At 36.1% G+C, this 14,771-nt stretch overlaps 1 protein-coding gene across 8 annotated transcripts in view; it reads right to left on the reverse strand.

Moving 5' to 3' along the window:
• USP37 (ubiquitin specific peptidase 37) overlaps positions 1-14,771 on the reverse strand; it is a 96,019-nt gene that overhangs the window by 15,378 nt on the left and 65,870 nt on the right. For 7 of the 8 annotated variants that reach the window (XM_025442098.3, XM_049106792.1, XM_025442096.3 and 4 more), the window contains 4 exons: positions 14,509-14,574; positions 11,678-11,819; positions 7,650-7,905; positions 941-1,107 (listed from right to left, as the gene is read on the reverse strand). In XM_025442098.3, coding sequence (XP_025297883.1) covers positions 941-1,107; positions 7,650-7,905; positions 11,678-11,819; positions 14,509-14,574 — 631 coding nt within the window. The remainder of the gene's footprint in view (positions 1-940; positions 1,108-7,649; positions 7,906-11,677; positions 11,820-14,508; positions 14,575-14,771) is intronic. The other variant, XM_049106794.1, reaches the window with a different exon arrangement.

Below are 14,771 nucleotides of genomic sequence, written 5' to 3' on the forward strand. Positions count from 1 at the left end.
ATCAACTGTATCAGAATTCCTGAGGAGAAAAGAACGACCCAGGCATCAGTATTTTTTAAAGCTCCCCAGATGATACTAATGTGCAGTTAAGGTTGAACCCCATCATTCTACACCAATTAGAGTTCTTTTTTTTTTTTTTTAAGATTTTATTTTTAAGTAATCTCTATGCCAAATGGGGCTTAAACTTACAACCCCAAGATCAAGAATTTGCATACATCACCAACTGAGCCAACCAGGACCCCAAGACAAAACAGATTTCTTTTTTTTTTTTTAATTTTATTTATTTATTCATGAGAGATACAGAAGGAGAGAAAGGCAGAGACACAGGCAGAGGGAGAAGCAGGCTCCATGCAGGGAGCCTGATGTGGGACTCGATCCCAGGTCTCCAGGATCACGCCCTGGGCTGAAGGTGGCACTAAACCGCTAAGCCACCGGGGCTGCCCCAAAACAGATTTCTTAATCTGATTATTCGTAAACACTAAAGCTGTGCGTTTATTCTAGGGAGTTTTAGTAAATTTTTACTACTAACATGACTTGGGCTGCATTGGTTTAGATAACTGTGAAAACATCACCTTTTAGTCAGACACCTCAGGCAACTGCAATTGACCAGCTCTGCCAAATACAAGCATGAAGAACTAAAAATTTAAGAACAGATTATTATATGGGGCCCCTGGCTGTCTCAGTCGGTGGAGTATGCAATGAATTACAGTAATGGAAGGTAATCAACAATATATTTTGTTGCATTTGGATTTTCAAAAAAGAAAAACTATCACTGTTTCTATTTGAAACCCAAGGCGAAGCTCCAACAAAGTTTTGCTCTATCAATGATTTATTCATTTACTGGAACAATGCTTGACATATAGTAAGTGCTTAACACCTGTTAGTTGTTATTACTGGGAAAGATGGGTATGGAGAAAATAGCAATATAATTATCTCTTACTTGCTCTTGAAGGCTCTGAGCCAATGCCTGCTGAAGCTCTTGTTCTTCCCTTTCACGCTCCATATCATACTGCTGGAGCCAATCGACCTCTCCTTGAGATCCTTCTGGAGTTTTGTTTTCTTTATTCTCATCACAGTCTTTAGTTATCTCAGTAAAACTGGCAGGATCTGAGGAAGCAGAACAGGACATAACTGGGAAATCCTCTCAAACTGAAATCTCCGGATTAGAGTGACATCTACTGTTCAGAGAGTAATTGACCTGAACCTCATAGATAACCTGCTTATTAGGACATATGATTTCATCTTACTACATTTAGATCATGGTTTCTCAATCTCAGCACTACTGACATTCCGGGTGGGATAATTTTTTTTTGTTGTTTCAGAAAGCTGTCTTATAGACTGCAGAATGTTTAGCGACATCCTTGGCCTCTACCTACTAGATGCTAAGCACTCCTCTCCCCTAGTAGTGACAGCCAAAAATGACATTGTCAAATGTCCCTGGGGGACAAAACTGTCCTTGGTTAAGAACACTGATCTATATCAATGGTTCTGAAACTTAACCAATCATCAGAAGCACTATCGTTCAGTATGGAGAAAAATGAGTAGCCATATTCACAGCCAGTCATAATTTCACATGACCAAGTACTAGGAATAAAGTATTGTTTAGAGTAAATGAAATAAGAATTAGGGTAGAGTGATTAAGCTAATACTGAGAATTTTTCACTATTAAATAGTATGTAATGAGTATATTTTCACATTAATAATCAAATAAGCCTTGTACATATTCTAAATCAAAAGAGCTACATGAGATATGTAATAAACACCTCATGTACTGTACAAGTAAATAATATAGATGTTGAAAATATTCATCCAAGGAGATAAGAAAAAAATTAATCTTTCATTTCTTTCTGTTCCTTCTCAGTCTCTAGAACACAGCTAGCTGAGATAAACAGTATGGTCATGATTTTGTTCTGGTGACACGGATTTTGCTCTATGAGAACAGTATTTCATTATAATTTTAATACAGGTAAGAGTGATAGACAAAGGATTCTTCTTTCTCAAACCACCTTACAAATTGTAAAACAAAGGTTCTCAGCTTAAGGAAATTCTCATATAAAAAGAATTTGGTTATAACAAGAATTACCTTTACAGATTAATTTTATATTGATTGATGTAAAATCAGTATATGCTCGGGGTGTTTGGATGACTCAGTCAGTTAAGTATCTCAGAGTTGTGAGATTAAACCCCCATGTTGGGCTCTATGCTGGGTGGGGAGCCTGCTGAGGGTTCTCTCTTTCCCTCTCCCCCTCCTTGCTCTCATTCACACACACACACACACACACACACACACACACACACACACACAAAATCAGTAGCTCTTTACCTTCCCTAAAACTGCATTTTTAACCACTTAAATGATAGACACTTTTCTATAGCACAGACTATAAACTCTGAAGTTTACAGCATCTTGATTTTAGACTACAAATCAGTAAGTAGCTCATCATTTTTTAATTGTATTGAATTGCTGACTGAATATTTACCATTAAAACTAACTCTGAATATTCATTAAAAGAGAAAAAAACCCTCAGGATATATTAAGGGCAAAAGCAGTATGATCCCAATTAAAAAAAAAAAAAAATATATATATATATAAAAGATGTCAGAACTTCTTCCTTTCCTCCATTCTTGGAGAAACAGTCATTTCCAATAGCCCCAAAGGGGCAGCTCTCAAGTCCATCTGACCCTACCTGTCCCTGTGGCCTTAGCTTAGTACACCAGGAATGGATATTTGAGTTAATCAATCAGATTACTTCTGGAAATCTGGAACTGAGGCATACAAAGTTAGCTGATGGGAAACATTTCACGTGGAAGAAATATTTGGGAGCTAATAAGGCTGCTTTTTTAGGACCTAAGACAAATATTATTACTTTTATTACCAAAATATACTCAATTAAAAAAAGTGACAAGTACAATTTTTCTTAACCAATAATTTTCATCATTCCATGTATCAATGTGCTCTACACAATCCTAAAATTACACTATCAGTGATTCCATGTAATAGAAAACCAATCAAGAAAGTTTGAGATAGGCTTCCACTGCCAGGGTCTGGGGAAGGGGCGGCAGGCACCATGTCCGGTTGCAAAGGTGGCAATAAGTCCTTGAAGCAGCCCAAGAAACAGGCCAAGGAGATGGACGAGGAAGATAAGGCAGCAGAAACAGAAAGAGGAGCAGAAGAAACTTGAGGAGCTAAAAGCCAAGGCTGCGAGGAAGGGACCTCTGGCCACAGGTGGAATTAAGAAATCTGGCAAAAAATAAAAAAAATAAAAAAAAAAAGAAAAAAAAAAAAAAGAAATCTGGCAAAAAGTAAGCTATTCCTTGTGCCTGAGGCAGTGATGATCCTTAATTCCATTCCTGTTTAAACATCTGGATTCCCTATCATAGCATCTGTTGCCACCTATAGCTGGGATGAAGTGTTGTCTTAGATCCTGTTGTACATTTAAGAATAAACTTTTGTAAAAAAAAATAAAAGAATCAATCATAAAAAAAAAAAAGAAAGTTTGAGATAATCAAGATAGGTTTAACTTCAGGACAAGATTATCAGATGGATACAAACACTGCTTAAGATCCATGGGAACAAATATAACCATGGAATAGTAACACACTTTTAAGTTCCCTAAAACTTAAGTTCAAGGAACTTGTACAATGAATAAAAGGAAAATCATGTGATAAAACTCAACATTCTTATATACTGAATACAGATCATACTGTCTCTTTCCCTACCCTAAGTGAAATCTCCTTTCCCACAGTGAATGGGAACTCCATACACAATTTTTTTTTTAATTTAAAATTCTTTTTTTTTTTTATTGGTGTTCAATTTACTAACATACAGAATAACACCCAGTGCCCGTCACCCATTCACTCCCACCCCCCACAATTTTTTCTTAAAGACAGAAAGCTGGTCTTTTTTATTTACCCCTTCATATCAGATAAGTCATTATTTCCTAAGTATCTCTTAACTCCATCAACTTTTCTTTCAAATGCAAAAACCCTGACCTAAGGCACCATTGGCTTTTGGTCTAGACAACTGCAGTAGCTTTCTAAAAGGTCTCAAAGGATTACTTTGGGTTCTTTAATTTATGTGTTACACTGCAGCCAGAATCATCTTTTACAAATATAAATCTTTATCAAAGATTTGCTTTGTTTGCTTAAAAATATGCAATAACTTCCTAAAGCTTTTGAAATAAAAGTCCAAACTTCCAAACGTGGCTTTAGGCCATGTAAAAACTAGAGAATGCATGGCTATCTTTTGCTTTTCTTCCTCAACACTATGCTCCAGCCATGTAGATCATTCTAAACTTTTTTTTGTTGCCCACTACCTTGCCAGCCTTTCTCACATCTGGCCTTTGCATACACTCTTCTCTCTGGCTAGTGTCTGGAGACAGTGAAACTTTACTTGGCCAGTCCTCCTGCCTCTCTTGAGTTGATTCATGAGACAATCTGTTGGGCTCTAAATATTAACTGAGGATCTACTATGCCCCGGGGACTGTTGTAGAAGATGGGGATATTGTGATAATTGAGGCAAGATGACCCTTGTCCTCAAGGAGCTTAAGTAAGTACAAAGACTCTCAGATGAGAATGAACTTAGCATATTTTGAGGGAAACAGAGAGACAAAAGCCATGATGGCTAAGTAGAGTGAAAGAGGGGGAGAGTGGAGATAGGCCATGTTAAGAAGCTTGGATGAAGTGTACCGGTAAATCAAATAAATTTAAAGAAGAATAACTGTGATTTATGCTTCATAGAGATTACTTTGGCTGCTTCAAATGTAAAGTTTAAGCTATAAGTTTAAAGCTCATGAGAGAGATTCAGGCTAGAGATACGTATTGGGTAGTTCATCAGTATGTGAAGCTGTGGTAAAATATGAGCTGACTCAGGAAGACAGCTTTAGTAGAGAAGACAGCTAAGGATGATGTCCTGGGAATACTCCACCAATTAGAGTTCTGGCTGGGGGGTGGGGTGGATAATTGAAGTGAGTTTAGTAGGAAGAAAACCCCCTGCCCAAGTATGGTTATCATGGAAGCTCAGAGAAAAAAAGCTTTTAGAAGTTTTATTTTTATTTATTTATTTTTTTTTGCTTTTAGAAGTTTTAAATGTTAAGGAGGGAGTGGTGAATTATGTGAAATACCACTAACATAAACTTGATAAACACCGTTTCAGTAGAGTGATGGGGAGGAAAACCCACTTGGAGAGGGTTGACAAGAGAATGGGAAATGGTAAAAAAGTAGAAAGAATGAATAAAACAACACTCTCAAAGAATTCTGCTGTGAGTAGAGCAAAAAAAGGGGGCAGTAGCAGCAGTAGGGGAATAGAAGGTCACCAGAGTTTTTTTAAAAGATGGGGTTTTAAGAATTTTTAAGATTAAGGAAGAAAAGAATAATTTAAAGAGAGGGAAGACTTGATACAGAAGAGAAAGAATATAATTTCAAGAGAGATCTTTTGGAAGGCACAGTGGATCAAATTCTGAACATGAACAGAGGACTGGCCTTAAATAAGAGCAGGGATATTTCCTCCATAACAAAAGTGAAGGCAGAGTTTTCATGACTACATCTATCTCTTTGAAAAGTACACAGTTTATCTATAAACCTAGAGTGTGTGTGGAAAGAGAAATGGATATTTGAAGAAGAGATCATGGAGAGTGAGAAAAGAAATTTACTAAAGAAGTATAACAGAACTGACTAGTAGCATTTAGTGCCCACTTAAGAGTACAGTCACGAATAAGAGGGAAGTCTAAGCACGAATTTGTGATTTTCTCAGTAATCTTCAGCTGCTTGGATATATAGGAAGCTAGTTGAGCTGGGAGCTGGGGTTGTGTCAGGTGACTGTGACAAAAGAGAAGAGGAAAAGAGATGAGGATACCAAGATCCAGCATACAGGCTGGGAAATCGAAAGAGGGAGATGATGAGTATTTTTAAAGTAGGCTTCACACCTAGCAGGAGCCCAACATGGGGCTTGAACTCACAACCCTGAGATCAAGACCTGAGCCAAGACCAAGAGTTAGACACTCATTTGACTGAACCACCTACGTACCCCAGGACTAGAAATCTTAATGAAATCAAATAATCACTGAATAGAACATAACACTAAGTAAGTTGGAAGGAGAGAAGTGTGTCTCTCTGTGTCTCTGATGAATAAATAAAATCTTAAAAAAAAAAATCTAGCAGATGAAGGTGATGGATGCATTCTCTAGTTTTTACATGGCCTAAAGCCACGTTTGGAAGTTTGGACTTTCATTTCAAAAGCTTTAGGAAGTTATTGCATATTTTTAAGTAGATGAAGGAGAAGGAGATGGTATATATATAAAGACAAGATTGGCTTTTTTGATAATTATTGTTGGTAATAGGTACAAGGGGGAAGAGCCATTATACTCATCTCTCTACTTCTGTCCTTTTTTTTTTTTTTCTACTTTTGCCCTTCTTCCATATTTTCCAGAAATTAAAAAAAAAAAAAAAAAAAAAAAAAAAAGAAATGCTGCAGCAGAAGCAATGTCTTTGGGTTTCAGTTACAGTAAGAAGGTGGTGAATGGAACAGTGACATTAAAGAAACACAAAAAAGGCTTGTATCCAATTGGGGAAGACAGTAGCTAGACAATAGAGGATTTTATAAAAAGAATATAAAGTACTTAAAAACAACTTTGCTCTCCTCAAAGCTGCTATATGGTTGTAAACCGCAGTGGTTATTAATGATTTTGATAACTCAGTGTTCTCTACTTATAGAGAATCTAGAACTAATTGTATGTAACTTCCTTTGTTAATTTTAGGGAGCTGCAGGACTGAGCAAATATGTGAAAGGAAGAGTTGAAAGCAGGAATTATTGGCAAAAGGCAAAAGCACTAATATTAACCAATGATATCTAATGGCAGTGACTACAAGTTTAATAAGAGAAAGGGATTTCTTAATGATACTTGCATCAAGAAGGAGGGGAAAAAGGAACATCTATTTCCAAAAACCATCAGCTTTCTGTTTCCAATTAGACTGAGGATATACTAATTCTTACTTTCACTTGCATGTAAACTAATTCACAACTGATGAGGCTTAACTCCAAGAATACAGAAAATAATTGTGATTTACTACTATTTATCTCCAAAATTCTCAGCTTGATGTACTGAACACATCAGCTAGACAAATAGATATGCATTTCAAGGATATCTGGAGAACAATATTAGAGTTGGTTATAGGAAGAGATAGTAAAAGATTAGAGACTCAAAACCTGACCTCTTAGTTCAGGGGTCTTTCTACTATTATAAAGGGATGAACCCAAAGGAGAATTATCATCTATACACTAAAACTTAGTACAAATTCAGATGCAGAAAAATGAGGAAAGAATTATACCAGTTTCTGAGAGAGCAGTGGTGAGAAAAAAGTGACCAAAAAAATGACATTTACTTAAAATGTACAAAAGAATTTTAACTATTCTTTTGATGTACATTTAAAGGGATATGGCATACTTTACCACCAGCCTCTGGATACTACTCACAGTATTTACTTCTCATTTTTTTAACCTGTTTTTTTTTTCTTCTTTTTTAAAGCATGAAAATATTATTAGCCTTGTTACACAGATCCATTTCACCTCCCATTATTTAGAAGCCACTTGTCCCTATAAAGCTTTAGAACATAGCTGTGCCTTAACAGATGTTTATTTTCATGAAACCTACCAGGCTCTGTGACTGTTTTGGGCTTCTCAGTTTCCACAGGGTCTTGATTTTCAGGCATTTCTTGAATATCATCTTCTGCAAATCCGGTATCTGGGCTGCTGGTTGGTTTATCATCATCTTCATGACTCAGAGTTGGTGAAGCTTCTCTCTTACTCATCTCTAAAACAGCTGCTAGCAGCTCTTCTTCGCTCATTCCGTCAAATCCGGAGTTTTCCAATTCTGACTTATCAGGCTCTATTCTGCATGGTTTTGAATCCTGAAGAAGAGAGTTACTTTTAGAGGAAACCACAATGCCTGAGAATATGGCAATCTTAAGAGTTTGATGTGAGAAGTTTATCTCTAAAAAGTTTCCTTTCTTTGATGTTTTGGGTCATTTAGCAACCAATAACTGATGTATGAACTCTGGCAAACCTAATTTTCTTTTAATAAGTACACAGGGATACACGTTTATTTTATTGATTATATTAAGTGTTAAGTATAGGATTTGGAAAATACATAAAAATAATAAATTCACTCAAAATCCATCACTCAGAAATAACTATAGTAAATATTTTTGGTGTATTTTCTTCCAGATATACGTGGATCACTCTGTCACTAAACCTAGTATTTTTTTTGTCATTTTAGTTACATTTTTAAATTTTTTATTTAAATTTAATTTAGTTAACATATGGTGTATTAATTTTGGGGATAGAATTTAGTGATTTATTATGTGCATATAACACCCAGTGCTCATTACACCAAGTGACCTCCTTAATGCCCACCATCCAACTACCCTATCCCCTGACGCACCTCTCTTCCAGCAACCCTCAGTTGCTGACTGAGCCACCCAGTTGCTTAAGTGTGCCTTAGGCTCAGGTCATGGTTTCAGGGTCCTGGGAACGAAGCCCTGCTCAGGAGGGAGTCTGCTTTTCCCCCTTTTTCTGTCTCCACCCCCCTTTCCCTGCTCATGCTCAAGCTCTGTCTCTCTCTAACAAAATCTTAAAAAAAGTCTCATAGTTTGCCTCCCTGTTTTTATCTTATTTTTCCTTCTCTTCCCCATGTTCATCTGTTTTGTTTCTTTTTTTTTTTTTTTTTTTTTTTTTTTTTATTTATTCATGATAGGCACACAGTGAGAGAGAGAGAGGCAGAGACACAGGCAGAGGGAGAAGCAGGCTCCATGCACCGGGAGCCCGACGTGGGATCCGATCCCGGGTCTCCAGGATCGCGCCCTGGGCCAAAGGCAGGCGCCAAACCGCTGCGCCACCCAGGGATCCCATCTGTTTTGTTTCTTAAATTACAACATATGAATGAATCATATGGTATTTGTCTTTTCTGACTTATTTTGCTTAGCAAGATATCCTCTAGTTCCATCCATGTCATTACAAAATGGCAAAATTTCATTCTTTTTGATGGCTGAATAATATTCCATTGTATGTATATATACCACATCTTCTTTATCCATTCATCTGTCAAAGGATAGTTTCCATAGTTTGGCTATTGTGGACAGTGCTGCTATAAACATTGGGATGCATGTATCCCTTCGAATCACTATTTCTGAATCCTTTGGATAAATATGTTATAGTACAACTGCTCAGTCACAGAATAGTTCTATTTTTAACTTTTTTTTTTTTAAGATTTTATTTATTCATAAGAGACACGCACAGAGAGAGGCAGAGACACAGGCAGAGAGAGAAGCAGGTTCCATGCAGGAAGCCTGATGTAGGATTTGATTCCAGGATTCTGGGATCATGCCCTGAGCCGAAGGCACATACTCAACCACTAGGCCACCGAAGGCACATACTCAACCACTAGGCCACCCAGGTGTCCCTATTTTTAACTTTTTGAAGAACCTCCATACTGTTTCCTAGAGTGCGTGCACCAGTTTGCATCCTCACCATGTAAAAGGGTTCCACTCTTGCCACATCCTCACCAATACCTGTTGTTTCCTAAGTTCTTAATTTTAGCCATTCTGACGGTATACATAATACTTCTTTTTTCATTGCTATTTAAATTTTAGGTCACCATCTTTTCCCCTGCTCTTTTCAAATAAGTGAGAAAAATAAAAACAACATTAAGATTATATAAATATTCAGAAATTATTTTCTGAAGCACTTTCTCTCGTTTCTGGGAGAACATGTGACTTTCTATCATTTCTCATTCAAGGTGAGCAGCCACAAACTATCTTTAGCTTTAAAGAAGATGGGAAACAAGTGAATAAAAATTAACTACTAAACTGTTAACAAAACAGAGATTTAAAATCAGTCACATGAGATGGTGCAAACTTCTAGGAAAATCTGTATCTTCAAAATACTGCCTTTCATAAAGATGGCGCTGAAGGCGAAGAAGGAAGCCCTTGCCCCTCCCAAAGCTGAAGCCAAAGCAAAGGCTTTGAAAGCTAAGAAAGCGGTGCTGAAAGACGTGCACAGTCACAAAAAAAGAAGATCCATACGTCACCTACATTCTGATGACCCAAGACCCTGCATCTCCGAAGGCAGCCCAAATATCCTTGAAAGAGTGCCCCCAGGAGAAACAAGCTGGATCACTATGCCATGATCACGTTCCCCCTGACTACTGAATCAGCCATGAACAAAATAGAAGACAACAACACACTTGTGTTCATTGTGGATGTCAAGGCCAATAAGCACCAGATCAAATAGGCTGTGAAGAAGCTCTATGACACTGATGTGGCCAAGGTCAACACCTGATCAGGCCTGATGGAGAGAAGAAAGCATATGTTCGACTGGCTCCTGACTATGATGCTTTGGATGTTGCCAACAAAATTGGGATCATCTAAATGGAGTCCAGCCGGCTATAAATCTAAATATAAATTTTTTTCACCATAAAAACAAAAAGTACTAACATGTGTCAAGACAGAAAATGATGAAGTTCTGCTTTCTCACATTATTGAAACCTCTAGATTACATGGTTGGCCTGTTGTAAAATGCTTACTACAGTCTCCCATATATTAATAAACAGTAATAAATAAAGCGATTAATTATTTCAAGACCCATACATAAAAGCAGCTCTGAAGATTAACAGGAGAAAGCAATTTACCTGTAACAACTTTTATTTCTAGGGTCTCAATCATGGAAACAACCTAAATGTCCATCAATGGATAAATAAAAATGTGGTATACACATACAATGGAATACGATTCTGCCACAAAAAAAAAAAAGAAATGAAATTTTGTCATTTGCAACATGGATGGACCCTTGAAGGTATTATGCTAAGTGAAATAAATCAGAGAAAGACAAATACCATATTTCACTTACATGTGGAATCTAAAACCAAAACAACCCCCACACCCAACAAGTTCAGAGATATAAAGAACAGACCAGCAGTTGCTAGGGGAGGAAGCCAGTATGTGTTCACATGAAATGGGTAAAGCAGACCAACTTCCAGTTATAAAATACATAAGTTGTGAGGATGTAATGAAAAGAGCTAGACTATTATTAATATTTTATTGCAGATCTGAAAGTTGCTTAAGAGAATAGATGTTAGAAGTCGTTATCACAAGAAAAAAAAATTTTTTTGGCTACCTATGTATGGTAATGGATGTTACCTTACTGTGGTGATCTTATTGCAATACTTAGAAAAACTAATATATCAATTATACCTCAGTAAAAAAAAGTCCCAATCCATTTTTTTTTTTTTTTTAATTTTTATTTATTTATGATAGTCACAGAGAGAGAGAGAGAGAGGCAGAGACACAGGCAGAGGGAGAAGCAGGCTCCATGCACCGGGAGCCCGATGTGGGATTTGATCCCGGGTCTCCAGGATCGCGCCCTGGGCCAAAGGCAGGCGCCAAACCGCTGCGCCACCCAGGGATCCCCCCAATCCATTTTTAAACAAACTGGTTTTGTAGTTACAGAAAATAAACTCTTTAAAGCTAGTGTTTCGACAGATCCATTAAGTTTATGAGTTTATGATCTGTGTATTTACTAAGTTTGTTTAAAAAAAAAGTTTGCTGATGCTGGTTTTAAAGCATTTGTTTGGACAGTAAGAGCTATACAAATATTTTTCAAATATTTTGATGAGAAATTACTTACTTTTTCCAGGTCGTCCTGCTGCTGTTCACAGCCTGACATTTCACAAAGTCTCTGGCTAAGGGCCACAGAGCGTTTTAGCTCATCCTCACTGTCTGAATCAAGGCATAAAGCCAAGGAGCTCTTGGATTTGAAGGTGAAATTCCTGTAATTTAAGAGAAAAAACCTATAAACATCTGTCCCTGTTATTCCCTTGATGTATAAATACCAAAATAAAAAAAACTTTTTCATTATGGAAAATGATTTACAGAGAAAAAAAAGATATAGCAAAAAAGGTGTATTTAAGCATTACCTTTGCCCCACTCCAAAACAGCCATGCTTTGAAAATTAACAATTCTTATGTTATAGTAAAATCCATTGGTAAACTAATCACTTTGTGCCTTTTTTCTTTTAATGATTAACCCCAAAGAAGTTTTTGTATTTATAAAGCAAGTATTCTACTAAATGCATGCAGACATAGCAATGAATAAATGTTTTTGACAACACTGTGCACGAGGACTAATTCTTGATCTTTTAAATTATGATCCATGTATTTTAAAATTAACAGTAACATTCCACTTATCCAATTATATGTAGATCAGACTTCTGGCAACCTCTATTTTCCAGAACACAGGGATTCAAAGGCAAGAAAAAAGGCTTCTGAGGAAACAATAATTTCAAAGCCCATGCACTTTACTCTTTAGACAGGGACCCTTTCTTTCCCAGGAAATGGTGTATAAAATAATGTAGCAAGTTCATCAAGAAATGAGAGCTAGGAAATGAGAGAGAATAACCACAAAAAGGGCAATAAAGACTATAAATTAATATAAAATGTTTTGTAAGAATTAAAAGCCTCTTAGGGCATTATCATATTAGAACATAGTGCAATAAGTGACACTTATTAATGCTGTTAAGTCACTAAAATATATTTAAATTATCTTCAATGTATTTTTTTTAAGAATATAGGGTAGGTATTCTGTAAGGTTATAGAGTATATAACCACCTGAAATGGTTAAACATTTTAAAGATTAATGCTTAAAAAAGCAAGCTTCAGCCACATAAAAATTTGTATATGAAATATCAAATATCATCTTCAATGATACCAGATAAGTAACGTGTTACTGCATTGTCTAAGTGAGCTGAAAATAAACTAAAAGAAAAAGTGGTAAAGGTCAAAGAGCATGAACTTTCTTTGATGGAGGTTAACATAAATTCATATACTATACTAAAAAAAAAAAAAAGCAAAATGGAAATTGGAAAAATGCAATTAACCTAAATGTAAAAACTATAAATAAACATATAGAATGATGGCACCAAGAAATAAGAGGCCACAATGGAAACCAGGAGGATTGCATAGCAATGTAGATCAAAGAAAAGAGGCAAGTGGTCAGTGATAAGCCCAAACATAGTCTGTGGCTGAGAGTACCCAGGATATCACTGCACTCCAGCCTATACACTTGAATAGCCTCCCATTATGTGTTCAAAGGGTTTTTAGTATAACTTAGAAATAGCCAATTAGCCATCTTAATTCCTCATTTCTGATTTCACGCTCACCAAGCAAAACTGAGTGTATTAATTTGTTTATCCATGTAAATACTTTGCTGAAGGAGGGTGACACCTGGCTACTAATGTACCAGGGTCAAATGTGACAAAGGACATTATAAAAGAACCAATGGTATTCTTGTTCATAACTCAGCCTCTTTTAAGTTTGATCGGCATGACAGGTCTTCTAGGGCCTAATTATCCTTTATTGACCAACTCTCAAATTCTCATACTAGTAGACCCTGGAGAACAGATGACCATGCCAAATATAATGATGCCCAATGAAACCATCTCCTTCTTGAAACTATAGTGATTTGGTACATAAAGAGTGCATTCCATTAATAATTACTATATTCACAGAAGGCAGCTTGCCTGTAGTAAGGAAAAATATTCATCCTGTAAATGCATCACTTGCTCACTTTCTAAGCAGCCAAGTGGTATTGCTCATTTGTATCTTGAGAACGGGCAAGAGTATTCATATCGGTACCATTTCAGATTTCTAGTCATGTTAGTCATCTGGTTTTAATTGCACTGAAAAATAATTAACAGGAGGAAAAGAAAATAGCAGTTCCCAAATGTCATTTTATGGTTATATAAGCCCCCCAAAGCCCTTAAACAACAGAAGTGTCTCTTTTCTAAAAGTACTTTGGGACATCAAATTTTCAGAAAAACTAATTTGAAAGATAAATGACAGCCAAGTCATTTAGAATTATTTAATCAGGAACTGTGGTTCTAGTTAAATCATAGAGGAGATATATTTTAAAAAAAAAGTATTTGCTTCCTTTTCTTGGACAAACTTCCATCTTAAGTAAAAAATATAAAACATTTGTAGAATAGCTACAGTTCATTGTGTGTTTGTTTTCTTGTTCCCTTTCAGAATTGCTCCAGTTCAGTGTCTAAGACAGGAAGTCCCAGACTGGTTAGCAACAGGTGAAAAAGATATTTTGGGATCCCCAAGTGTACCTTTGAGGAACAGTGCTTTATACCAACAGTGGCTATTTTATCCCTTCAATCCTTAAAATCCCTTGTCATCAATTTCTACACTTGTAGGATTAAAATATTACATATTAACAGATGACTTAAGTTTAAAAACAGAATTTTGAGAGGATCACCTGAATGTGCTTCACTGTTAAAGATTTGTTATACCCTAGGTTATAGTTTAAAGCAGATTCAGGAAAATTACAAAGTATAGTAATACAGAGCAATTATCATGCAAAGAAAAACAAAGAAAAGGGAAGGGCATAATCTTGGAAATCAGGGTAAGCCAAATCCTTAAAAATACAAATTTTGGGTACACAAGAAATATAACTCACTTTGAAGGTGTAGAAGGGCTGGTGATGCAGGAATTCACCATTTGAGAAGCTTTCAATGGTCTAGAACTATCAGAAAATTAGAAAATATATAATGTATATAATTACATTATTAAAAATATATATTTAACTATAAAATGAATTATTCCCTACTATAGTTACTTATATATCCTTTTGAAAAGCAAATAAGTATAATACTAATACTAGCAGTAGAGGCCAAAAGAGAAAACAAAATACCATCTGTAGGCTTTTTCTGATCCAATGAT

Source organism: Canis lupus, chromosome 37 (assembly GCF_003254725.2).
Source record: "Canis lupus dingo isolate Sandy chromosome 37, ASM325472v2, whole genome shotgun sequence".
NCBI classification, from domain to species: Eukaryota; Metazoa; Chordata; class Mammalia; order Carnivora; family Canidae; genus Canis; species Canis lupus.